Below are 27,028 nucleotides of genomic sequence, written 5' to 3' on the forward strand. Positions count from 1 at the left end.
AAATAGAGTTATATTTAAATAATAATAGTATAATTAAACTTTAAAACTAATTATGTAGTACCGTGAACTACTTGAAGTTTAGTTGGTGAGAGATCGCCATGTTGTGTCCTCAGATCATAGCCATTTATTTTAAGTTTTCTTTTTTATAATTTTGAGAACGACTCTTGGCTTTTTAATTTGTTTGGTGGGTTTTGTAAATATCTCATCCATATTATGTACATTTGTAGGTCTGTGTTGTTCCTAGGTTCAACCTTTGGGACAGACATTATTTGTCTCGTTGATTTGTTTGGATTTTGCATATACGTCCTTCATCTTATATATATTTGTAAAGTTGACATTTAATAATTTCATTCAGGTTTACATTTTAATTTAAACTATATCCCTATCTTCATACTATGTATATCCAATAAGAATTCATCAATTTATCAACTTACTCTTACTTAATTGATTAGTATTTGAATTTTAAGGGTATTTTTGTCTACCAAAAGATTTTCCCTAATTCGTGCTTTTAAAGGGATTATGATAAACTAACCCCTAATAGAGGTCATGTACAATCATTTTCAATTAGCAAAATTCTTCTCGGGGGGTTTTTCTATGACTGCGAAATTATCTTATCTATATAATTTCAATATTTTTGCAACAATAAATAGTGGGTGAAATTAGAATAATAGTGAGAGAAGGGCATAAATAAGCTAAAAATTTTCATAGGGTATATCGATTTTGAGGAATACAAATATTTTAGTGTTACAAGTAAATCCAATTCTTTAGACCTAATTGCATACTCTATAATTCTCCCAAATTAGAACCTTAACTATAATCATTTGATCATTGAAAATTTTATTCAATTTATTTCTTTATTTCTTAGGAATTTTGAGGCAGAAACATATGGGGTCCATGCCCAGAATTCTCAAAAGCATGGAGGGGTGTCATCACATTCAAACGAGAGTAACTTGGTTTTTCCAAAATTATTGATCCAACTGACAGAAGAGGAAAAGGAAGAAGATTTCATGGTTTTTATAGGATCAAAGCTTCCTCAAAGGCCTAAGAAGAGAGCAAAGCTTATTCAGAGAAAAATCGATGTAAGCTCTTCAAAATTCTTTTCTCACTCTTTTGCAAGAAATATTACAAAAAGAAACATTTGATTTTCTTTTCTAAAATTAATAACAGTTGATGGTTCCTGGTTCATGGATTTCTGGCCTGACTCTAAAGCGCTATGAAATTCAAGATGGGCTTACCAAACAGGTTAGTATTTTGTGTGTGTGTGTGAATGTATATACATATTTATTGAGCTGCCAGTACAGGAAATTTCCTGTGTCGGTGTCACATAGCATTTTCTTACTCCCTGTAAGTCTTTTGGGTTTTAAGGAAGCACAAGAAATTTCTTACACTAGCAGTTCACCTCCCGTTTTCTCATATATATTAGGGAATGAGAGGTGAGCTGCCGGTGCATAAAATTTCTTGCGTTGGTGCCACATGACATTTTCTTATTCACTGTAAGTCTTTGAGGTTTTGATGAAATAGATTAGAAATAATTGATTTTGATAATAAAGTCAAGTTTCCACAAATGTGTCACTTGTAAAAGCTTTCCAAATTCATCTCCTTCCTTCCGTTTGTGTTTTACTTTCGTTCTTTTTTTATTCAGCCTCATCGGTACTAAAATCTAAACTATATTCTACTTCCCAAAATCCCTGGAATCGTATATGAAAATATGTTCCCAAACAAATTGGCAATAAATTTATTTTCTGAAATCAATTTTTTTCCAACCCAAATTCAAAAGCTCATGAAGATCATCCATCAAAAGGTTCCTTTTAAAATCAACTTCTAATAGAAGAGATCCATTGACCTCTCTGCATTATCAAGGAATTGGAGGTGACTAGACTATATCTTGCCAAATGGGACGTCGTCCTATATCCTCTAAATTTTAAGTCACTCAACCTCTTGAGACTGCATATCACTCTCCCAGACTCAATTGAGAACTAGAAATTCTTGCAATGGGTTTAATGGTTGGATCCTAGATTCGATTAATAACCAGCAATTGGATCCTAGATTCGATTAATAACCAGAAATTCTTGCAAAAATAAAAATTTTCTGGAAATGATTTGGTTGGTAGTTCTCCATCATAAGTTTCTATTTAAAATCAACACTCACAAATTGCTACCCATCGAACAATTGATTATCCTCAGTTCATGGGTTCTATGATTTATAGGTTCCTTCCACTTTTAAGATCCTCCTCAGACTAGGGAAAAGCCTGAAACGTGCGCCTATGGGAGGATTTAAGTGTTGGACCCTAGAGGAGGGGGTGGGGTGAATAGGGTTATGAGGCAATAAATATGCAAACAAAAATAAGACAATGTAATACACCATAAAATAAAATACTAAAACAATATAAAGGAGATGAGTTAAGAAATAGTTAGTCAATTATGACACGTGATATGTTCACGAGGTTTGGTCCACCGATCTACTTCCCCGCTCCCTACTCTCGAGGAGAATTTCACTATCACAACCCGGTTTGGAAGCCAGAACTTCTTCACAACGATATCTTCTTGAGATCTCACAACCACACAATAGATCTCCACGAGATCAAGCTCTTCACACGTTTCAAATGAAAGAAAAGAAACTCTCTTACAATAGCCCTATGGCAAGATGAAGAGATTGTAATTTGAAGTTTGGGATGTAGGGTTTGTAAGTGTGAAAACAAATGAAAGTTGAAGCTCTTTTGAACAATAAACAACAAACTCAAGAGATTTTAAATGCTTGCTTAGTTACGGAAGTGAATGGGGTTGGTGGATATTTATAAGCATTCAAGAGAACATCTAAACCTGAAAGAAACAGATAAAAATGTTCAAAAACAAAGAAATCTAGAAACTATACAAAACTAGCCATTGGAAGCTTATCAGTCGACTGACGAGGTTCATCAGTCGACTGATGAGCTGATCGTTGTAAGTGATTTGCAGTTCGTCAGTCGACTGAAGAACTAATCAGTCGATTGAAAGGGTCATCAGTCGAATGATAGAACGTTAGTCACAGAAATAAAAACTTTTGATGATTCTGGCTAGTTTCATCAGTCGACTGATCCTTTGCATTAGTCGACTGATAACAGATTTTCACCCTTTTTCAGATTTTTGAAAATGAGTTTCCAGAGCCATTAAAAATAGTAAATAAATTTAAAAAAATATAAAACTTTGGAAAAAGTTTTTAAATATAATAACAAACTTGTTTGAAAAGAAATTTTGCAAAATGGACCTCGTATTTGTGAAAACTCAACGTTTAGCAAAAATATCAAAATACAAGTTCTGAAAATGTGTGAGTGTGTTATCCCAAGAGCTTCAAATGTAATCTATCATACTACTTGCCTACATTAATTAGAGATAATGATATAGTTAGAATTTATCAAAATTGGAGAGGGTAAAAAAGAAAATCAAAAGTTTTAACACCGAAAACCTCTTTTTATAGTAGTGTGTGTGTGTGTGTCTACACACACACACACATACACACACACACACACACACACACACACACACACACAGAGAGAGAGAGAGAGAGAGAGAGATGGGTATGCTTGGTACCAAGCATAAAAAATTATGCTTGGTAGTGAGGTGGCATAATCCCCTCCACTTATTCAAATGGTGGCATATTCCCATGCACTCCACAACCCATGTGAAGGTGGTCTCCCATTTGAATGAGTGGAGAGGATTATGTCACCTCACTACTAAGCATAAAATTTGTGCTTGGTACCACGCATACCCATTTTTCTCATATGTGTGTGTGTGCACGCGCGCGCGAATATATATATGAGAGAAAAAATATAGGAACTTTATACCAAACATAAATTTTGTATTTCGTAGCGAGGTGTTTTCTTCTTATCCACTCTCCAACTCATATAAATGTGGTCCCTATATGAATGAGTGGATGATAATGAGCCATCTCACTACCAAGTACATAATTTTTTACTTGTTACCAAATTCCTCCATATCATACTCTCTTTAAAAGCACGAGTTCGGAAAAATCTTTTGGTAGACAAAAATACCCTTGAAATTTAAATACTAATCCATTAAGTGAGAGTGAGTTAATAAATTGATGAATTCTTATTGGATATACATAATATGAAGATACGGATATAGTTTAAATTAAAATATAAACCTGAATGAAATTATTAAATGTCAAATTTACAAATATATACAAGATGAAGGGCGTATATGTAAAAACCAAACAAATTAGTGAGACAAATAATGTCCGTCCCAAAGGTCGAACCCAGGAGCAACACAGACCCACTAATATACATAATGTGGATGAGGTGTTTGTAAAATCCACCAAACAAATTAAAGAGACAAACAGTTCTCAAAATTACAAAAAAGAAAAATTAAAACAAACGGCTACGATATGAGGACACAACGTGGCGATCTCTCACCAACTAAAATTCAAGTAGGTCAAAGTACTGCATAATTAGTTTTAAGTTTAATTATACACTTATTTTTTAAATAAAACTCTATTTACAATTGTTATCCTCTCACATGCAATATCACATACCAATGTATATAAGCCAAGAAATTATAACAATTTCCATAGCACTTTCATCTCCTTCTACAAATATATGTCTTTGTTATTTTCTTCTTATTAGATTAGATTAGATTATTTTAAAATAATTAATTATATTATATATTTGATCTTTTTTCACATCAAGAAATATCAACAATTTTCACAGCACTTTCATCTATTTTCTTCTTATTGGATTAGATTACATTATTTTAAAGTAATTAAATTATATTGTATGTTTGATCTTTTTTTCAGATTAAAAATTATAATAATTTTCATAGTACTTTTATCTCTTTCAACAAATATGTATATTTATGTTTGTTGGAAAATTTGCAGTAAAAAGACAGTGAAAGAAAAATTGACTTGTATTCCTCTCAAAATAAATTATAATTTGGATTCCGATTACAAAAGAGAGGAGAATGAATTTGATTCTCCCCTTTGTTTAATTCTGGGTTCTTCACGGTGGCGATGAGATGCCTCCCTCGAATGCTCGCGTCGAGTTTGCTTCTCGTTGACGATATGAACGTCTTGATTCACTAAAACGTGGTCTTCTCCTCACGATTTGACGTTGTGGAGAACTCTGAACGAGTTTAAAACTCTATAAAAGAGTTGATTTAACCGAAAGTCGGTTATAAGCCAAGGATGAAGAAGATCTTGTTGCCGATCTCCAAAGCTCCAACCGAAGGATGAAGGATCCTCTTTTCGCTGCCAAGAAGTTCCAACAGACCGCTCCTGAACTGAATTGTTTTTTAGTTATTTATAAGGGATTAAGGGGTGTAATCACCTCCTTAATTCGCTCCTAAATGAGGGGTTTAGTTGTTTGAGGCTTTGGCCAAAGGAGAGGGCTTTCTTTGGCATCTCAGCAGTAGTGATGACCTCCTTAGAGGTCCTGTGGGTATCACGCCTAGCTTTTGGGCTAAGGGACCCAGAGGAGAGGACCTCCTCATACTTGGCTTGGTCGAACTCTACGACGAGAGTTTCGACGGTGGTTCCTGTAAGGTGAACGTCGGATTGCGCCACCACTTCCTCGTCAGAGAAGCTAGTCCCCAGCGGAGTCGCCATCTTTTGTTTGTTGGAAATTTGCAGTAAAAAGACAGTGAAAGAAAATTTGACTTGTATTCCTCTCAAAATCAATTACAATTTGGATTCCGATTACAAAAGAGAGGAGAATGAATTTGATTCTCCCCTTTGTTTAATTCTGGGTTCTTCACGGTGGCGATGAGATGCCTCCCTCGAATGCTCGCGTCGAGTTTGCTTCTCGTTGACGATCCGAACGTCTTGATTCACTGAAACGTGATCTTCTCCTCACGATTTGACGCTGTGGAGAACTTGCGTGGCAAGTTTGGAAGTAACTCTTAACGAGTTGATAACTCTGAACGAGTTTTAGAAGAACTTGCAGAGCAAGTTTTGAACTCTGATCGAGTTGATAACTCTGAACGAGTTGATAACTCTGAACGAGTTGATAACTCTGAACGAGTTTGAAACTCTATGGAAGAGTTGATTTAACCGAAAGTCGGTTAATAAGCCAAGAGAATGCTCCTGTTGCCGATCTTGAAGATGATCTCTGTTAGAGAATGATTCGATCTCTAAGAAATTCCCCATTTGCTGCCCAAAAAGGAAGGACCCAAGAGCCCAGAGCAAAAGCCAGCCTTTTGACCGAATCTCCTCTTGTTGATGAGAAAAAATTCGATCCCTTAACTCAATTGAGTTTCTGGTATTTATAGGGGATTAAGGGTGGTAACTACCCCCTTAATCCGCTCTTAAGTGGGGCGAAAATCCCTCAAATCGTGGGGGAAAAACAGTTCCTGGAACTGTTCATTGCGTACTTTGAACGAGTCAAACGCTGAAAAATAGCATTCAGGGCTCGGACTCTGCGTTTTTAGACTAAAAACGCAGAGTTGGGCCTATCTTGGTGGCTGAACGCACAGGCAGATTCTCTGTGCTAGGGCGTTAGAACGCAGAGCTGAACTCTGCGTTCAGCAGTTCAAGCAACACAGGCGCACATGCCACGTTTGGGCTTTAACTCTGCGTCCAATGCTTAGGACGCAGAGTTAAATCTCTGTTGGAGATTTGAGACGCACAGGCCGCATGCGTTCTGAAATTGGAAACGCACAGGTCACTCGTGTGTTGAGGATCAACTCTGCGTTCAGAGTTTGGGATGCAGTCGAGTCTGTCGAAGAACGCACGTTACGTGTGCGTTTCGTGATTTAACTCTGCGTTACAGAGTTCGACGCCTGCTAAGGAACGCACACTTGTGTGCGTTTTGAACTTGAAAAACGCAGAAGTGAATTTCTGCGTTTGAGAGAGATTGTTGGCTTATAACCTCGTCCATTATAACATTGCAAAGGCCATTGCTTATTGATCTTTGCCTGTTATAAAATATGAGAGTCGTCAGATTGTAACTCCCGATGTTGATTGTGAAGGCTGTTGAATTAGAGCTTTCACTAGTTGTTGTGAAGGTCGTCAGATTGTAACCTTCTACGTGAAAGTCCTCAAATTATAGCCTTCTGGAAGTCGTCAGATTGTAACTTCTATTATCGGTGTTTGATGGGGGATCAACTATCTATTATGATTTTTAGACAGCCTACAGAACCCCCTCCAAAGTTTTCGAAAGTTCGCGGTTGACTGAGACGAATTTTCGGAATACTTTGGATCTCAACTCTGATCTTGGAGCTGTTGATTTCTTTTCACAAAGGAGTTGTTCTCTGCACTCGCTTCAAAGGCAGCTTGGTTGAAGGGATTTTCTACGCAGGACCTGTGTGAAGGTATGCGCCATAGTCCTGCTTCTGGAATGTGGGGGTGGACCCTGCATTTTGAATTTGGAATGCGGGTTTCACCCTTGCATGTTGAATTGGAATGCGGGTGTGACCTCGGCGTTCGGTTTTTTGCATCGCGGGTCTGACCTCAACGTTTTGACTTAAGACATGAAAGTGGCTTCCGTGCATTTTTGACTAAGTCTTTGAGACTTATCTTTGGCGCATCTGTTTTAAGTCTCGACTCACATCCATTAAGCTGATGGGCCTGCAAACGTGCATAGGATTTTTGGCAAACCCTCAGCCATCAACGGATTTGATAAGCCTTTACCGACTACCGTTTGAGTCGGGCTAGCATGTGAATTATCTAGGTCCGTTCCACATGTAACGTTGTGCTAAGAGAATGAACTCTCTTAGTCTTGATGCTATGATTTTGAATACATAGACTTTGTCATTTTGACGGGAAAAGACTAACCCATGGATTTTTTGGTGTCGTTTCTTCCTGTGTGGCTTGAAACACCGAAAGAAAGTTGGAAGTGCCAGAGGTATAGTATTAACTTGGCATGAATTTTCACCTAAAGTGAAATTCAAAAATTTTCTTTATTATCACTAGGATAATTCTAAAAAATCTTTAATCCGCTGGGGATTTTATAATGAAAACTTGTTATTCTTGTTGAGAAAGAATTAACAAGTTCATTAGGGGGGTTGACTGTTAGAGGTGTTATGTTAACATAACAGTATTTTATGGACCTATCGCTCTACTGAAGAGAGTCGATAAGTTAATTTGATCGTCAGAGGTGTGGTGTTAACTTGACGGGTTTGTGGACCTATCGCTCCATTGAAGAGAGTCGATAAGTGGATTTTATCGTCAGAGGTGTGGTGTTAACTTGACGGGTTTGTGGACCCATCGCTCCATTGAAGAGAATCGATAAGTGGATTTTGTCAGAGGTGTATTGTTAACGTGACAAGAATTTGTGTTGCAATTTGAGCAACTTTGGGGACTTATCATCCTATTGACGAGGATTGATAAGTGGGTTTTGTCAGAGGTGTAGTGTTAACGTGACAAGATTTGTGTTGCGATTGGAGCAACTTTGGGGACTTATCATCCTATTGACGAGGATTGATAAGTGAGTTTTGTCAGAGGTGTATTGTTAACGTGACAAAAATTTGTGTTGTGATTTAAGCAACTTTGGGGACTTATCATCCTATTGATGAGGATTGATAAGTGGGTTTTGTCAGAGGTGTATTGTTAACGTGACAAATTGGGAGTGATGCAAATTGAATGCATACTCTGTGGGGATGATGATCGTCAGAAGTGTAATGTTAACTCGACGATGTGAAAGATTCGTTACTCTTAATCCAATGGATTCCAAGTAACCAACCCCCAGTCTTGATTAAGACTTAGCAGGGGAATAAAAAGAGGTAGACAAGGCACATCACCTAGTGTGGTACTATCCATGAAGTCGGAATAGAGGCACATCACCTGGTAGGCCATTATCTGATGAGTTTGACTATCAGAGGTAACTGTTAACATGATAGTTGTTGCCCCCGCCATCCTACTGAAGAGGATTGACTTCAGTGGCCGTAGTATCTTTCCCTTCTGACTGGGAAGAGTAAGCCTGGTCCAGTTGCTCAGGAGAAGATTTGGCTTGGTCTGATTGCTCGGGCTGATCCTGTCTACTTCGTTCTTCAGCTTTGATCCTGGCAATGATTTTTTGAGCCTGCTCGCCTTGAGAGATTAGTTGTCTCCAAGAACGGCATTCTGCAACTCCTATTCGGGCTAGGAGGTCGGTTTGCAAGTTGTGTCGACAGGTCTCTACTAAGGTAGATTGTGTCATACCTGACGAACACCGGAGAGCCATGGATCGGAACCTTTTGACATAGGCTTTGACGGACTCCCTCTTCTTCTGCTTAGTAGCAAGAAGGGTATGGATGGAGACTTCTGTATCCTCTTCAAAGAATCTTGACAGGAAGAGTCTCTCTAGATCCGCCCACTTTTGGATACAACCCGCGGGCAGTTTCCTGAACCATTCAAAGGCAATTCCCTTGAGGGTGCCAATGAACAATCGAGCCAGTATGGCATCGTTTGATATTATATTTCCAGTCTGTGACTTGAAATGATAAATATGTTAGTTTGGTGATCCCGCACCGTCAAAAGTTTGTAGCGTCGGGACCTCGAACTTTGGAGGATAAGTGGCTGCATCCCATTCGGCAGGATAGGGTCTGATAACTCCCTCATCTTGAAGCTCGCTTCTATTAGCGATGGCTTTGAGACGGGCTTCCAATTCTTCCATTTTGGCAGACTGAAGATTCTGCTCATTCTCAGTCTCTCTTCCTTCATCAGAGGAAGATTCCAGGCTGTGGGCTTCTTGGTCAGAAGCCGCATCATCAACCACTTTTCCCTTCCCTTTGCTTGTGTGAGGTCGGGATGAAGACGCTTTTCCTCTCTGGGAAGATTCTTGCCTAAGCGGCGAATCTGTCTCCTGAGATTTGGCCTTGTCTGCGACGATTTGAGTCAAGATGGCCATGAGTTCATTGATGGCCTCCTGCTGTGATTTGAGCATGGCCTCCTGTTCATCAAGTCTCTTTGGAAGGTCTTCAGGATGTTCTGCCGTGTGGGCGAAGCTCTCATGCCCAACGAAAGAGCTTGATGATTGGGACTCCGCAATGGCTGAGTGTTCGTCATCGGAATTAGTTCCTCTGGCTAAACTCCGGTAGTTGATAGGAGGAATGGCTCCTGTTCGAGTCCGAGTACGTTGGTAGTTTCCTTCAAACTCATTAGTGATTTCTCTGACGCTTGGAGAATGATCTGTCTGTGACTCGTCAGAACTAAAGGTTGATGATCTCCCTCTACCAACCATGTTAGAAGTGACTCCAAGGTATTCATCCTCTGAAGTCTTCTTCCTGTGAGGATGTCGTCGATTATTGAGCAAAACGACATTCGTCGGTCGGTTGAACATCGACAGCAATTCCCGCAAGTCAGAGACTTAGGATGAACCTCTCACGGAGCGTGAGGGTAAAGATGGAACCCCCTGTCCGTTAAAGGATGGGACTGGTTCTTGGTAAACATGGATTTTAAATCCATGTTGATCATTTTGAACACGACGAATCACATCGTGTTCCAAAGAAGGAACACGAGGGTCGTGTTTAGCTTGATTAACGCAAGACCAAAGTCTGCGTTTTGCTAGTGAAACGCAGTCCTGCGATCTGCGTTCGGATTCAGAAACGCACTCCTGAGAGTTGCGTTCAGTTTGTGAAACGCACTCCTGAGAGTTGCGTTTTGGTTCTGGGACGCACTCTTGAGAGTTGCGTTCAGCCAGATCAACGCAGGTTTGATGTCTGCGTTTAAATGATATAACGCACTCCTGAGAGTTGCGTTTGAGTTCTGAAACGCACTCCTGAGAGTTGCGTTTAGCTGGGCTTTTGCAGAGCTCATGTTGAGGCTCATAAACGCGTAGTTCGCGTTGTTGGAGTTGTGCCGAAGTCGAGTCTTCTCCTTTAGAGAGGGGACTGTATGAACAGTGCAACCCCCATGGGAGATAGTCTTTAGATGAGGTGGCTACAACTGGAGCTTTAGTCTCCTCGGAAACTTTGTGGATCTTACGCATAGCCCTGAGCCTAAGGGATCCGGAGGAGAGGGCCTCCTCGTACTTGGCTTGATCAAACTCGATAATCAGAGTTTCAACGGTCGTTCCAGTGAGATGAACGTCGGATTGCACCACCACTTCTTCGTCAGAGAAGCTAGTCCCCAGCAGAGTCGCAATCTTTTGTTTGTTGGAAAATTTGCAGTAAAAAGACAGTGAAAGAAAAATTAACTTGTATTCCTCTCAAAATCAATTACAATTTGGATTCCGATTACAAAAGAGAGGAGAATGAATTTGATTCTTCCCTTTGTTTAATTCTGGGTTCTTCACGGTGGCGATGAGATGCCTCCCTCGAATGCTCGCGTCGAGTTTGCTTCTCGTTGACGATCCGAACGTCTTGATTCACTGGAACGATGTCTTCTCCTCACGATTTGACGCTGTGGAGAACTTGCGTGGCAAGTTTTGAAATAACTCTTGACGAGTTGATAACTCTGAACGAGTTTTAGAAGAACTTGCAGAGCAAGTTTTGAACTCTGATCGAGTTGATAACTCTGACGAGTTTTAGAAGAACTTGCAGAGCAAGTTTTGAACTCTGATCGAGTTGATAACTCTGAACGAGTTTGAACTCTTGAAAAAGAGTTGATTTGAACCGAAAGTTCGGTTAATAAGCCAAGGAAGAAGCTCCTGTTGCTGGTCTCCAAAACTCCAACAATTCCCCTCCAAAGTTAGCCGAAGATCTCTCCTTTGCTCCCTCCAAAAAAAAGAAGGATCCAAGAGCCTTTTGACCGAATCTCCTCTTGTTGATGAGAAAAAATTCGATCCCTTAACTCAATTGAGTTTCTGGTATTTATAGGGGATTAAGGGTGGTAACTACCCCCTTAATCCGCTCTTAAGTGGGGCGAAAATCCCTCAAATCGTGAGGGAAAAACAGTTCCTGGAACTGTTCATTGCGTGCTTTAAACGAGTCAAACGCTGAAAAATAGCATTCAGGGCCCGAACTCTGCGTTTTTAGAGTAAAAACGCAGAGTTGGGCCTATCTTGGTGGCTGAACGCACAGGCAGATTCTCTGTGCTAGGGCGTTAGAACGCAGAGCTGAACTCTGCGTTCAGCAGCTCAAGCAACACAGGCGCACAGGCCACATTTGGGCTTTAACTCTGCATCCAAGGCTTAGGACGTAGAGTTAAATCTCTGTTGGAGATTTGAGACGCACAGGCCGCATGCGTTCTGAAATTGGAAACGCACAGGTCACTGGTGCGTTGAGGATCAACTCTGCGTTCAGAGTTTGGGATGCAGTCGAGTCTGTCGAAGAACGCACGTTACGTGTGTGTTTCGTGATTTAACTCTGCGTTACAGAGTTCGACGCCTGCTTAGGAACGCACACTTGTGTGCGTTTTGAACTTGAAAAACGCAGAAGTGAATTTCTGCGTTTGAGAGAGATTGTTGGCTTATAACCTCGTCCATTATAACATTGTAAAGGCCATTGCTTATTGATCTTTGCCTGTTATAAAATATGAGAGTCGTCAGATTGTAACTCCCGATGTTGATTGTGAAGGCTGTTGAATTAGAGCTTTCACTAGTTGTTGTGAAGGTCGTCAGATTGTAACCTTCTATGTGAAAGTCCTCAAATTGTAGCCTTCTGGAAGTCGTCAGATTGTAACTTCCATTATCGGTGTTTGATGGGGGATCAACTATCTATTGTGATTTTTAGACAGCCTACAATTTATTATTTTCTTCTTATTAGATTAGATTATTTAAAAATTAAAAATTATAAAATTACAATAATTTTCACATCATTTTCATCTATTTTCTTCTTATTAGATTAGATTAGATTATTTTAAAGCAATTATTTATATTGTATGTTTGATCTTTTTTTTTCAGATTGCAAAGTTTAATTATACAATTATCATTTAAATAGATATTGTTTGTATAAAAATCAAAGAGAATATCATACATATTTTAGATCTTAATGCCAATTATAATATTTATACATGGGTGTTGGTTAAAATAAATTTTATGTATGGACTTAACTTATATGATCCTACTTTAACCGGATTATATAATTTATTTTTTAACACCCAAACTCTTTCACAAAATCAAAAGAGAGTAGCAATACTATAGCTATATATATCCACATGACCAAAGATATCTTGAAAATGAACGAAGAAAACCACACAAATAAAAACTGTATAATATATCCACCGTTCTTCATCTCCATCTATAATATATCCACATACCAAATTAAGCTGCTAGAGTTTTTCCTCACCAACTACACCATTGATCAACTCGTATTTTTCCTTTGTACTTAAATTGTATAACATTAATTGCAATAAGGACTCACATGGGCCCAAAAAAATAGTAGGTATTGTAGTTAGTTAATAATGAGATCATATTATTATAAACAAACTAAGTAAAAATTAATAATTCTTAAGAATGTACTACATTCCCCAAGTTCCCCACTGCAAACTTGTTAGTTGTTTGTTCCTGACCCCAAGAGATTTTCAAAATTAATCATCTTTTCTTAAAAAGTTTACAAATTTTAAATAAATTTTATGGCAAATGTAATAATTCATGTTTATAGATTTTAACTCAAAATGAATCTGACTTATTTTATAGTAAGAAAATAAACAAAAAAAATTTATTGTGATACTTAATCACGTGCATTGCACGTGCACAAGAACTAGTTGCTTTTAAATATGTGTGTGTGGCGCTCGTTTAGAAAATTTCCTACACTGACAGCTCACCTCCCGTTTTCGCATATATTTATAACTCTATATCTAACTTTGTTTTTCCAATTTTATATTCTTGTATTTTCCAGAGAATCGGTGGTTTGAAGGGAATGGGGGATCTTGAGTGCAACTCTGACTAGGAATTCGAAACATGAAAAGGAAACGGAACAAAAAGGAGTTGAAGCACAACCAAAAAGACGGGAGAACAGAAGATATAGCATATATATGTGGTTTAATAAAATTGGAGGTTAGAAAAGTCAACAAGGGCTTATGACAAGGGCTTAAGGCTTTATATATAGTTAAATAGTTGCGTAGAACTATTAGCTATATTCAAATTCGTGGTTTAAAGTTTATGCATTATCCTCTTATTCTCACCTTTCTTTATCTAGAACAAAATTATTTGCTTTCCTCGAATGTTTTTTTCATATTTAATCTGTGCATCTCTCTCTCTCTCTCTCTCTCTCTCTCTCTCATTAGAGAAGGTGATTAAGATCTATTAATCAAAGTTAGTCATAGATAGTCAGAAGTAATGTCAATTTTAGTATTTGGTGGACATATTGGTTCGCAAGTATAATCTCATTCGTCTATATTAGACGATGCTATTTGCTGATAACATCTTGAAAAAAAAAACTCTTATTTTTATTTGAACATAACAACCTATCCAAAACAAAAATAAAATGTTAGAGGACATGTGTATGACTTGACTAAACTGATTTAGTAGTAACTAACTAGACCATGACTTAAACTAGTTTTACTAATGACATTGATTTTTAATATTAAACCGGACCAAGAATTGTTCCACCTCCCTCATTGGCCAAAACAAAACAACTTTAGACCTCCCTCATTTGCTGCATGGCCATCTCCATCTCGAACTTGAAACTTTCTTTCTGCCTAGCCAGGGCATCTTCAAGCATCTTGGTTACTTGTTCGGTGCTTATCATGAGTACCTCGCGGGGTTGTCCCTCGCTAGATACCGTGTTGTCCGATGCAATTGCAGAGCCGGCATCTGATCCTTCGTCTTCTTACGGTAATCTCGTCCGAACCCTACTATAAGTCCATCGTGTAATGGTTCCGGACTGCAGATGAGTTAAATACCAGGGTACTAGCGGAATTGACTCGGGATTATCTCCCATCGATGCCCCTTTACTGGCCATATTAGTGGTGACCTTCGGAAATTCTCCGTCTTTGACTATCCTTCTTCTTCGTTGGAAACGCCTAGGCTTAGTCTCAGACGTTCCGGTGGAAATTCTCTTGAACACCGAAACTCTCCTTGGGGCTTCAGAACAATAGCACTCTGATAACACCACACTGATGATGTTGGCACATGGACAGTGAGGTTCCGTGTCTCGTGCATTTCGCTTCCAAGACTTACTCGCACCCCCAGCTCTATAGTACAACTCATCAGTTTGATAACTGGAGCAACCTACAGAGTGTTGGTACGATTTTCCAGATACAATATTATCATCATCAGACGAATATGACGCTTTATTAGCGTTCTCAAGAGTCGCTCGTTCCAGTCTACGCTTTTGTGAACGTAAAAACTTAACTCTTTCCATCTTTCCATCGATTATACAATGACGTTAATGCAGTGCGGAAATAATAAATTTTAGAATTCATCAAGGGGTGCTCTTTGAATCCATAAAGAACGATCCAGATCCACGAATACAATATAATAAGCAAAATTTTATTGATAAAAATAATCTAATAATTTTAAGGTTACATGCATCTTCTTAAATAGAAAAATAAAATATACACAAAGATTACAAAGAAATAGAAGGTAGGAAATCCTACCCTAAAAAAACTCTTTATAATGAAGGAAACAAATCAATCCAACATGATATCAAAATTGAATTTATTTCATAATCTAAATAGACTCCAACTTTATACTAAAATTAGACCAAAAACTTTATTCATAATATAAAATTTCCCATTTCAATTATAATTCTCTGAATGTGTAATCTGTGTCAATTATAATTCAAAGACCCAAAACAAGCACAACTCATTCATAAGCTGGTTGAGAATATTGACAGTGTGAACAATGTCCAGACGAGTGATGTTGAGGTAAAATGAGTCGCTCGACCAATCATTTGTAATGACTAGTTCATGGAGAAGATCACCATCAAAGGTGGCAAACTTTAGATTCTGCTCTGTAATGACCGTAAAATTTGATACTAGTTAAAATAATTTTCTGGTATTTTTAAATATTTAATTATTATTTTTAGAAGAGTATTTGTATTTTTCTCGGCCTTCTAGAATTTCAACGGACCCAATCGCTCTTTGATAGGTACTTTACCTCGATTCCCCGGTAAGGGACCGAGGCGACCTTTCTGTAGACATCGAAAATTGCCTATAGGTCTCCACGAACGGTTCAGTGTTAAAGAATGACGATGAACGTCACTATCCAATCCACAGGAGTCCAATTGACGTCGACAAACGACTGAAGTGAATCGACGAGCTACGTGAGCTGATAGGATTTCGGAACAACGAAGACCTGGGCCAATCGGGAACCCGACACTGTTCACAAAAAGGACAACGCCCTTCATGCCTCGACCACTCTACAGACAATCCAACTACCGAAGCGGATCAAACTCTTCGTCACGCATCCAACGCACTTGGAATCACTCAAATCCGAGTTCGGACGAAGAGTTTACAGGGAAAACAACCGAATCCCCTCAAACGGAGTCTCGGGAGGTCGAAACACCCCGGGGGTGTCTAGGAAAAGCCTAGACACCCCAGGGGTGTCTAGGCCCCCTAGAGCCCTCTACACGCCTATAAATAGCCCCCCTTGGGCCTTGATTTGGAGGAGGATTTTTGGAGACCCTTGGCGAAGCCCTGCTGCAGTGAAGAGTGTTCGTGCGCTTCAACATTTTCTATGATTTAAAAGTCCAAATTTTATATTTACTTAGATGATTTTAATATTTATAAATTTATTTTGTGCGGTAAAAATTTCTGGAACTAATCTGTTGTGTTATCGATACTATTACGTATTACTTTAAATAATATGCCGTATTATTAATATTATTATGTATTATTTCGTATAATACGTTGTATTATTAATTACATATTATTTGTGTAAATTATTATATTATTTTAATTATTACGTATCAGCTGTCGTATTAGTATAACCACTACGTTTTACTGTGTATATAATTATCCCATAATTATTTAATTTTAAATATAAGTAAATATATTTTATTTATTAATTATTCTCGTTTAATTGTACAATATGTGTATATTTTGGCTATTTCGTATCAACTATTGTATTAGCACAACATGTACGTTTTTATTTGTAGATAATTATTCCGTGAGTAGTTTAATTTTTAAGTACCCGTAATTATTTATTTTAATTATTTTTAATTAAATACCTAACCCTAACCTAGTATGCTAATATTATATAGTAGTTATATTTTAGTGTATATACTTATCTTAGTTACTATATAGTATATAGATCGTAGGTATATTTAGTAATATAGCTACGTATATATTATAATATAGTAATTATATAATATAATGAAAACTCATGGTAATGCTTGGTACAAACAAATTTTGCGTTGTAGTTGATGTGTACATCCCATCCACATCAATACCCATGTGAATATGGCCCACATTTGAATGAGGGAGGAAGACTGTGACACCTCACTACCCAAGCACAACTTTTGTGCTTATACCAAGTCATACCAATATTTCTCTCCTCTCTCGTCTCGTAGCTTGTTATATGATTATTAGTATAGTTATGAACTGTATATTATATATATAGAGAGTAGATATACGTGTATATATATAATGTGTATATGTTATATACATATGTTAGTATTATATATATAGTATTTAATCATATCTTACTAGCTATATCATAGTTACTCCCCGTCTCGTCTCTCTCTCTTTTTATTCACTTATCGCGCACGCACACTATTGTTCATCGTCCCTCTCTCAGATACCCAAACGATCGGACCATCTGTCTCTCCGCACCTGAACCCAACCACCTCTGCGCCCTCAACCGCATCAATCACCGTCGACCACCTCCTCTTACCTCGCCCTTCCCGTCTCCCCTGCTCTGGCGACAGCCAGATTCCAGTCGACCACTCAGCCCGTATTCGACGGCCCATAACTCTTAGCAGCCCGAGAACCCCCAGTGCCACCGTGTCGCCCCTCCGTCAGCCCTCTGTGGTTCCCCGACGCCGGACCGAGTCAACCGCTGCTTGATCGTGCGCCGTCAGCCCCGACCCGCTGCCCCTCGTCGGAGTTCTTCCGACGCCATGCTCCATCGCGTCCGATCTGACCCGTGCCGTCGACGTCGACTTATTCGACACGCCGAGGCAAGATCTCGTCGCTTAATTAGTATTTTTTTATAATTTTTATTGTTAATTATCTTAGTTAGATATATTATTTTGATTAATATCATTGTTTTGGTTAATGTGCATATTTGAATATCTGCTTAGAATGATGATGTGTAATACTAGCTTATATCTAAAAGTTGACAAGTATGAAATGACAAGCGCACGAGTGGAAATTAGATTAATAATGTTGTTATTTGTATTTTTTAAGAAATTACGGACATGAAATGACAAGTTAGATGTTATAATTAGAATTTACGAAATATTATCGAAAAAGAAATAAATTAGAGGTAATTTATAAAATAGGGAAATGTTACTTTTCATGTAGAAAAGAAAAAAAAAATATGTATGTATTACATAAATATATTATTTTATAATAATTATGATGAGAAATAGTTTTAGAAATTAATTATTGGAAAAAATTTTTATTAATTATGATGAGAAATTGCTTTAGATAAATATGATTACTTGTGTTTTCACAAATGGAAATGCAATTTGAAAAATTTCTTCTCTAACATGTTTAACTTGATATATATAAATATTTTCCTAAGTTTTATTAATTACAGAGTTGTTTTGTTATGATAAATTGAATTTACAAAATTAACTTTTTTAGAAAATTCAGTGTCTGGAGTGTCAGCTTATCAGTCGACCGATTGTAAGCAATTAGTCGACCGATAACCTCTCATCAATCGATCGATGTGTTCCATCAGTCGGCTGGCCAGTACAAATTTTTAGCATTTGTTCTTCAGACTTATCAGTCGACCTATTCTTTGAATCAGTCGACCGATCACATGTTATCAGTTGACCGATAGTGCATTGTTTTCCAGCTCAGCCAACGATCATAATTTTCAGTCGACCGATCTCAACCATCAGTCGGCCGATAATGCCTTTTTGGCTGTAACGGCTAGTTTTAGTTGATTTTGTTGAGAGGCTACAAATAACCCTCGAGAATTGGGTTTTTAAAAAGAGTTTTTACAAGGTTTTCAAGAGTGTTTACGCCAGTTTAATTCCAAGTTTTTGTGTGTTTGTTTTATGTGAGAGAGTTTCACAAGAGAAGGATCATAACTTCATTTTTGAGGATCTCAACATCAAATCTCTACTTCTCTCTTGCTTGTTTTAGAGAAGTTTTTTTTAATCTTGTCTTCTAGATATTTGATATTTTGATTCTCATATATTTATGCTAGATTGATTTGAGTTTATATTTCATTATACTCATTGCTTACACACACAACCACTTGAGCTTAAGTATTTCACATATAGTATACTTGGATTGTGAGAGTGTACCTTTGAGAATGTGCTTCAATTTGTTCTCATCCTTGTTTAGAGAACAAATCCTTTTTATTTGTACTTAATTGTGATAACACGTTGTAATACACAATGACACTTAGAGGAGTGGTTGGGAGAGATCGGGGTCAATTCCAAGAGGTGTGACTTGGTTGTAAAAGCCTAGTGAGAGGTAGTAATTCCAAACACTTGAGAAATGTGACACGGGTAGGCCAACACTTAGAGGAGCGTATTGTGTGATTGTCAACATGTGTATTGTAAAAGTTTTCGGTGAGCTATGAAAACCGATTATGTAATTATTTGAGATAGTGGAGAATCTCATCGAGGTGAGGAGCGAAGACGTAGGTCGATGGTTGACCGAACTCCATGATCATTTCCTTTGTGTTTACGATTGTCTTGGCGAACTATTATCATTGTTATATCTTGTGCGTATTTATATCGCCTATTGTGTTATATTGTTTATCCTGCATATATCTCATTATACATCATATTGCTAGGATATTAGTTAATAAGTTTTTAATTTGATATCAATATCGGATTAGATTAGCAAATATCGGATTAGATTAGACAGGATCATTAAAATTATATTTTTAAAACCTAGTTGGATCACTAAAATGTGATTGCCTCGATCGGTATAATCTGTTCAAATCAAGGACAGAGCCACATCGTGTTCAGGTTAGGCAAAATGTCCAACATAAACTTGAAATGTTTACATTCGTATTGGACTTACATTCTTATAGATTGCCTATATCATGTGTGCCACCGTACAATCTTTCATTTGTAGTGCCCCATGCTCAGAATTCTAGCTTAAACTTTAGTACATATTAAAGCTAAATTGACAATGTTCATCTCAGTTAAACCATTATATCAGCCGTCTGATGCTCCCAATTGATAGCGTTTTCGTCAACTTTTGGGTATAAAAATTGCAGTTTATAGGTATATTAAACATATTAATTTAAAAAACATGTTTAACTTTAGCGCCTAATCTAGATAAATTTTCTCGCTTCGCCCCTCGTTCAAACCGGTTACTGCTCACCGTAGGTTCACGCAAGGATGCCTTTCTCAGCTCAATTCCTCTACTTTAGGTTATTTGGCAGCGGCGGGGCCTTTCTCATGTATTTTGGTAGCCTCTGCAAATATTGCTAAAATCTTGGGGTCTATATGAAAAAACGAGTGGAAAAAGGCTCCACGAACATTTTGTACGGCGTGGGCCTCAATTCATCGAGCCAAAGCACAAATAGTACAGAAACACCTTGCAGCATAATCGCACGTGCCAATTCGACCTCCCCTATAAATATCTCCTCCTCTCAGTATTCTCCATCCAATTAAATAAATTAAACCCCGAATTATAGAGAATCCTAAAATCAATGGAGCTCTCCAAGTGCCCAGCTCTAATTCTCCTCCTCCTCAATCTCTACTCTTTCGGATTCGGATCTTTATCAGAATCCGTAACCGGAGGATTTCTCCGGCGAGCGAAGGAGTCGGAGTTCGTGGACTGGATGGTTGGAATCAGGAGGAGGATCCACGAGAATCCTGAGCTCGGATACGAAGAATTCGAGACGAGTAAGCTCATCAGAAAGGAATTGGACTCTTTGGGGATTCGATATGAGCATCCGGTCGCGGTTACGGGTGTTGTAGGATACGTTGGGACTGGAGAAGCTCCGTTTGTAGCTTTGAGAGCTGATATGGATGCCCTCCCGATGCAGGTGTTAGGGTTTCCTTTTTCCACCAATTTTTCCTAAATTTTTTTTTGGGGGGGGTTTAGTAAAATTGATTCGTTAGTGATTAGTTTCTCGGTGTTGATTTCTTCATCAGAGAATTGATTTTTACTTTGAAATTGCTTGTTAAGTAAAGAGGGAATCAGTGAAACTGGAAATATACTTTATTTTTCCAGGAGAGTTTCTTAAAAATGAGGGGAAGTTGGTGCTATTTAATCGGTTCAGGGGTTATCGTTGAAGGAATTGATCGTCAGCGAGCTATGTTTATTGTAATTTTGTTATATTTCTTGTTGAAGGCAGAAATAGGATAATAAATGCTCACTTTTAACACTTTTGAGTTAGACGGGATAGCTAGTTTGGGTTCAAAATGTCTAGAAGTTCTCATATAGATAGGCGCTTTTCAGAATGGAAGGACTTTCTGCTGTTAAATCTTAATTTGTCTGGGAGTCTGCATAGTTTGATTTTTGATAGGCTGGGCTGAGAATGTAATTTGCAAGTCGTAGTGAAATTTAAGCATAGGTTGTCAGGGAGACTTCTAATATCGTAAGATCGTGGTTTTACCATACAATTTTTTTCCTTGATTATGGTCAACTTGAATAATGTTTGTCTTGAGTTATAGGAACGAAGTCAAACTTCTTAGCTGAACTCCATGTTCTTTTCTTCATCAATTTATCATGGTTTCTAATGATTTTTGCCGTGATAAGGAGGTAGAAAGTTACTAATTTCAACTTCTGTTAATTTTCTTCTAGTTCTCCTCATCATTAGATAATCTATTTTTGTTTCACTATAGATGTCTATGCCATTATAATGTTTTCTTGGCGACCTCTTCTTGATTTTTACATTAAAATGCAGTCTTTTTAGCTCACTTTAGTTTTTTAGCAAGATTTTTCCTAAATTAAAAATTTTTAATGATGGTAGGAGAATGTGGAATGGGAGCACAAAAGTAAAGTCCCCGGGAAAATGCATGCCTGCGGTCATGACGGACATGTTACTATGCTGCTAGGTGCTGCTAAGATCCTTCAGGAGCATCGTGATGAGCTGAAGGTTTGTTATTTAATCTTTCTCATTATCCCGTGCTTAAAAACCCCCTTAGATTTTCTGATATAAGAACTCCAATTAGCTGTATTTGATATAATTAGCACTCCACTTCTTAAGATTTTGACTGTCTACTTCTCTTTTTTTGGAGACTAGACCCAGAATCATTTAAGTATTTACAAGCCCCTACTGTAAATAAATTGTAGAAGTTGGGGATCAGATTTCATTGGTCTTTATCAAAAAAGCCCCTACTTAAAATAAGGCAATATTCCCTAGAGAAACTGTGTCTAAGAAAGTTGAGATAAGGTAAATTATTGTGTTGGAGATAATATGATGTTATGGGATACACTGTATCTGGGCTCTATAGGTTCAAAGTGAGCGTTTTGACTTTTCATTCAATTAAATATATCTTTGTGAAATGAACTCCTTATTATTGAAAGTTATTTTTTTAGGAGAGTTATAAGTAAGCAAGGAGTCAAGGAGCTTTACGATTCTTGTTAAGCAAAAACAAATATCTATGGTGAAAGGGGCCTCTTTCTCTTCTTCTTCTTCTTCTTCTTTTTTCTTTTCTCTTGAGGAAATAAGGGGCTTAGCCAATTTATAGATGAAGATAAAAGTAAGGAAAGTATAATATGGTGTTGGAGGTTTAGGGGATTACATCATGATATAGGAGAAAGTACGCTATATGAAAGGGCATTGATACCCTCTTGTGAGTCTGGCAGAAAACAGTAAGCCGTTTTAGTTTTTCTATGATTCAGTATCAATTAAGAATCCTCTGATTCAGGGATTCTATGCTCATAGAACTTCATAATATAGATATCTAAGATATGAGAACAAGTCTCATGTAATGTATCTTGTGCCAATTCCCGCACTAGTTTTTTACATCCATACTTCCATGTTCAATTCTATGCTCAATCTAGATTGTGGCAAACAATTGTTCTTTCATTGACTTGCATTTTGGAATAGTCTGTGTGTATGAAACACTATGTCTGGAGTTTTATAAACCTTTAAGTGGTGTCTTGGATGTGATTTTACTTGTATGGTTCATTGGGATTCAGAGATCTCACTAATTTTAAGCTGGCTGTTTTCCGACTAATGCAACTCATCTCCATTGTCTCTAGCTTGTAGTGGGCAGTATAAGAATGACACATTTAGGGCAGCACTTGCAGAGTTAAAGACCTTATTGGTGTGACAAAATCATTGATTTTCTTGAACAGAAATTTGTATGAATCAAAGGCCATCTATTTCTGGATTTCACTCTTTAGTGTGATCAACATCTTTGCTCTGACATGCATATTGGGATCTAAAATCTGTAAAATTTAACCAAATTGGAAATTATCTGTGTTTGCTGTGATTTAAATAACATTAAGCTTATGATATTTACTAGTTATTTGCAAGAATTTCTTTTCTTTTCTTTTTAGAACCTTTAATGTTGCTGTTAAAAGATCAGGAGCTGATCACTTTTCCCCGCTAATGATGCACAATTCTTTTTGTACTTGCACAATTTGTCTGGAAAAATATTTTTTTACTTCCTTGGAAAACATGCTTGAGAAGCAAAATGCACTGTTAGTATTTCACATACTTTTTTAGTAGAACTACATTGTTGTTCTTGATACTCTAGTGCTTCATTTATACAAAAAGCTCAATGAGAATTGAAGAACTCTCTGAACTTATTTTCACTTTAGTTCACCAATCATCTCTTTAATACATAATGACACTCATAGGACCTAGCAAGATGTTTAACTTATTTTTAGGTGTGATTCTTGCATTTTTTACTAAATATGTTCGATGGTATTACTTCTTATTGCAAAAGGGAACCGTCGTACTCCTTTTCCAACCAGCCGAAGAAGGAGGTGGCGGGGCAGAGAAAATGATTGAAGCTGGAGCTGTAAAGAACGTCGATGTTATTTTTGGGTGTCATCTTGCTACAGACATTCCTCTTGGTGTTGTGTCATCCAGACCAGGGCCAATAATGGCTGGGAGTGGGTTCTTTGAGGCAGTAATCAGTGGGAAGGGAGGTCATGCAGCCATTCCTCAGCACACAATAGATCCAATTTTAGCTGCATCCAATGTGATTGTAAGCTTGCAACATCTGGTTTCACGCGAGGCTGACCCCTTGGACTCTCAGGTATTTAGTTTGTACGCACAATAAATGCATACTAGTAAAAGAAATGTTCCACCAAGCGCTCATGGAAAGAAAAGATTTCCAATAAATAAACAATACATATTCGTTTAAGTTCTAAAGAAGATAAGTCTGATACCTTTTTAAGAGAAACAAAATTCTCAAACATAATTCTGATACCTTTTTAAGAGAAACAAAATTCTCAATCAAACACACAGAATAGATGCAAGTAGTTCAATCAACTTAGCCGCAGAATCCTAGAAACATAAATGTCAACAGTTCATCAACTTACAAAAAAGCACTGATATTATCCAGCACTTAAATGATCCTAAAAATAATACCCAATGGCTCTTTAGTAACTTACACAATTATCTATATCTAGAAACAAGCATAGGGTAGATCTCTATTTTCTTGCTGTTAGAATGTTCTGACTTCAACTACTTGCATACAATTGTACTCTCAGCGTGACATGTATTTCTCTGAGGTACCGTGAACTGATGCAATCTACAGTTTTTCGAAACACTCTAAAGAGTCTCTAAAACCCTCTTCTGCATTGGTGCTTAGCGAGTCCTGTATTGTGATTTTCTATGGCTTAATAGTTTCATGTTTCAAGTATAGCTTGATTGAACTTTTTGTCTTCCTATTTGAACCTGTTTAATTACAAGTGCAGGTGGTAACAGTAGCTAAATTTCAAGGAGGCGGTGCATTCAATGTTATTCCTGACTCTATTACTATTGGTGGCACTTTTCGCGCCTTCTCAAAAGAAAGCTTTTCTCAACTAAAGCAGCGAATTAAGGAGGTATCATAATCTGGCCATAGTGCTTTATCTGGCAATGCTTGAGCTGCCTAGGAGGGTTCATGTGTTTTATTATTCCTCTGTAGGGAAGTACACATTTGGGTCCACGTCCATAATGTATGACTTTAGCACAATAATGTCTGCTTAACTTAGTTTTCAAGTTTAACCTACTAGATTCTTTCGATGCAAATCGGTCTATCAAGCAAGTCAGATCTGGTTAGAAGACAACGCAAACTATAGTTCATTTTATAAATGATGTATGTCTACTGCTTCTTACCAAAATCGATATAGAGACTTTGCATCCAGTTTCTTATTAGAGTATCCTAGCTTGGTCTCGTGTCATCTGTTATATTTAGTTATTTACAATTACTAACTATGTGTGCAATCAATTGGACCGGCATATCATTATTGTTTTTTCCTCACTATTTTGCTTGTGGGACATTCAAACGATATGATTGAATAAGCTCAAACTGGCTTCTCGGGATTTCAACATAGCTTGAACTAGGACAGTCTCAGGTACTGTATTTACTAACGCAGCAATACTAAAGATGCAGCAGTCTGTAGCAAATTCAAATGTCACCAGGTCAAATTCTTTGATATTTTTGCTCTCCTATTCAATTAATCATTGGCATATTCATAATAAGGTTCTGATAATATTTTTGAGTAGTTTGATCTATGTAATCTTTTTAACAATTATAATGTTATATTGTTATTAATTATGGAATATGGATAGACCCTCTATACTATTGCCTAATTGTGGATAAACCCCTGTAGTTTTACTGCTGCAGATAGACCCTAGAGTTATTTTTCTATTATTACTCTTTTACCCTCAGAGAAGGAGAAATACAAGTATACCTCCATTAAAGAGTAAATTTTTTTTCAGTCAGGGGTCTATCTTCAACAATATAACTACAGTGGGTTTATCCGCAATTGGGCTATAGTACAGGGGGCTTATTTGCATTCCCATTGTAATAAAAGGCGGTCTTTGTTTTGGCATAAAGAAACCTTAGTTGAAAGTGTCTCTTTGGCAACTTTTCTCAAGATGCCTAGCATATTAATTTTTATTTTGTTTGGAAACGACAGGTAATTGTTTCACAAGCATCAGTGCAACGATGCACTGCAACTGTTGATTTCCTCAATGGAAAATACCCATTCTTTCCTGTGACAACAAATAGTGAAAACCTCCACAATTACTTTCAGAAGGTTGCTGTAGATATGCTTGGAACCGAGAACGTCAGGTTGAGACTCCCTATGATGGGATCTGAAGACTTTTCCTTCTTCACCGAGGCGGTACCTGAGGCATGCTACTACTTCGTTGGCATGAACGATGAATCCAAAGGGAAGTTGTACCCCGGCCATTCTCCTTACTTCACAATCAATGAAGAGGCTCTTCCTTATGGCGCTGCTCTTCATGCATCTTTGGCTATGAATTACCTCTCTGAGCTCAGTGGTAGCCCACCCAAGGTTGGAGGTGCTTCTCATGATGAACTTTAGAATTTCTACTTGTTTGATAGGGGCAGCCACTTAACTTCTCCTCTTGACATGAAAACTTATGTGCAGTGATTTGCACTCTGCAATGTACTGTATTTGCTTAGCAGGGTGGTCTTGAGCTTTATTGCTCCCCTCGTGCGAGTTGTTGAATACAGGAGGGGATGGAGTTCTATATATAATTGTTACATTAGGAGTTTGCTTTCTGTAAACGGAGCAATATGTGCAGGTTAATACTTAGAATCATTTTCTGTGTCTGATTTTCCCCCTATGATTAGTAAGGATATATAATATATTCAAATTAAAACTTAGAATTCGTTATTATTATGGGTCCTTTGTAGACGGACTTGATTTTATGGTATATCGACATGGATGACATAGCAGCAAAAGAACTAGGTAACATCCCTAGATTTTCAACACTGCTATTTCGCTCGCGCTTTAACGCGCGAGCCAACTCGCACAGAAACAGGGGGTGGGCCCCACGGGGCCCACCCCCTGTTTATGTGCGAGTTAGCTCGTGCGTTAAAGCACGAGCCAAAAAGTGTTTTCCCTAGATTTTATGTTTTTTGGTTCCGCATGCGTGCCACGGGAGAATCAATTATTCCGCTGCAGTTCGCCTGTTTGCATTGGGACTAATGGCTAATGAGAGGTAAAG

General features: G+C 37.7%; 1 protein-coding gene and 1 long non-coding RNA gene across 2 annotated transcripts; both read left to right on the forward strand.

The window, feature by feature from the left end:
• LOC109843232 lies at positions 871 to 14,028 on the forward strand. The gene is made up of 3 exons (XR_002247584.1): positions 871 to 1,079; positions 1,168 to 1,242; positions 13,686 to 14,028. It is a non-coding gene; the product is annotated as an uncharacterized LOC109843232 (long non-coding RNA).
• LOC109840072 (IAA-amino acid hydrolase ILR1-like 1) lies at positions 20,535 to 26,630 on the forward strand. The gene is made up of 5 exons (XM_020408573.1): positions 20,535 to 20,920; positions 21,851 to 21,976; positions 23,781 to 24,095; positions 24,760 to 24,888; positions 25,969 to 26,630. Exons 1-5 carry the CDS (start codon positions 20,582 to 20,584, stop codon positions 26,377 to 26,379), a joined length of 1,320 nt encoding a protein of 439 aa, XP_020264162.1. The 5' UTR covers positions 20,535 to 20,581; the 3' UTR covers positions 26,380 to 26,630.

The sequence above is a fragment of the Asparagus officinalis genome, chromosome 5 (assembly GCF_001876935.1).
Source record: "Asparagus officinalis chromosome 5, Aspof.V1, whole genome shotgun sequence".
NCBI lineage: Eukaryota > Viridiplantae > Streptophyta > Magnoliopsida > Asparagales > Asparagaceae > Asparagus > Asparagus officinalis.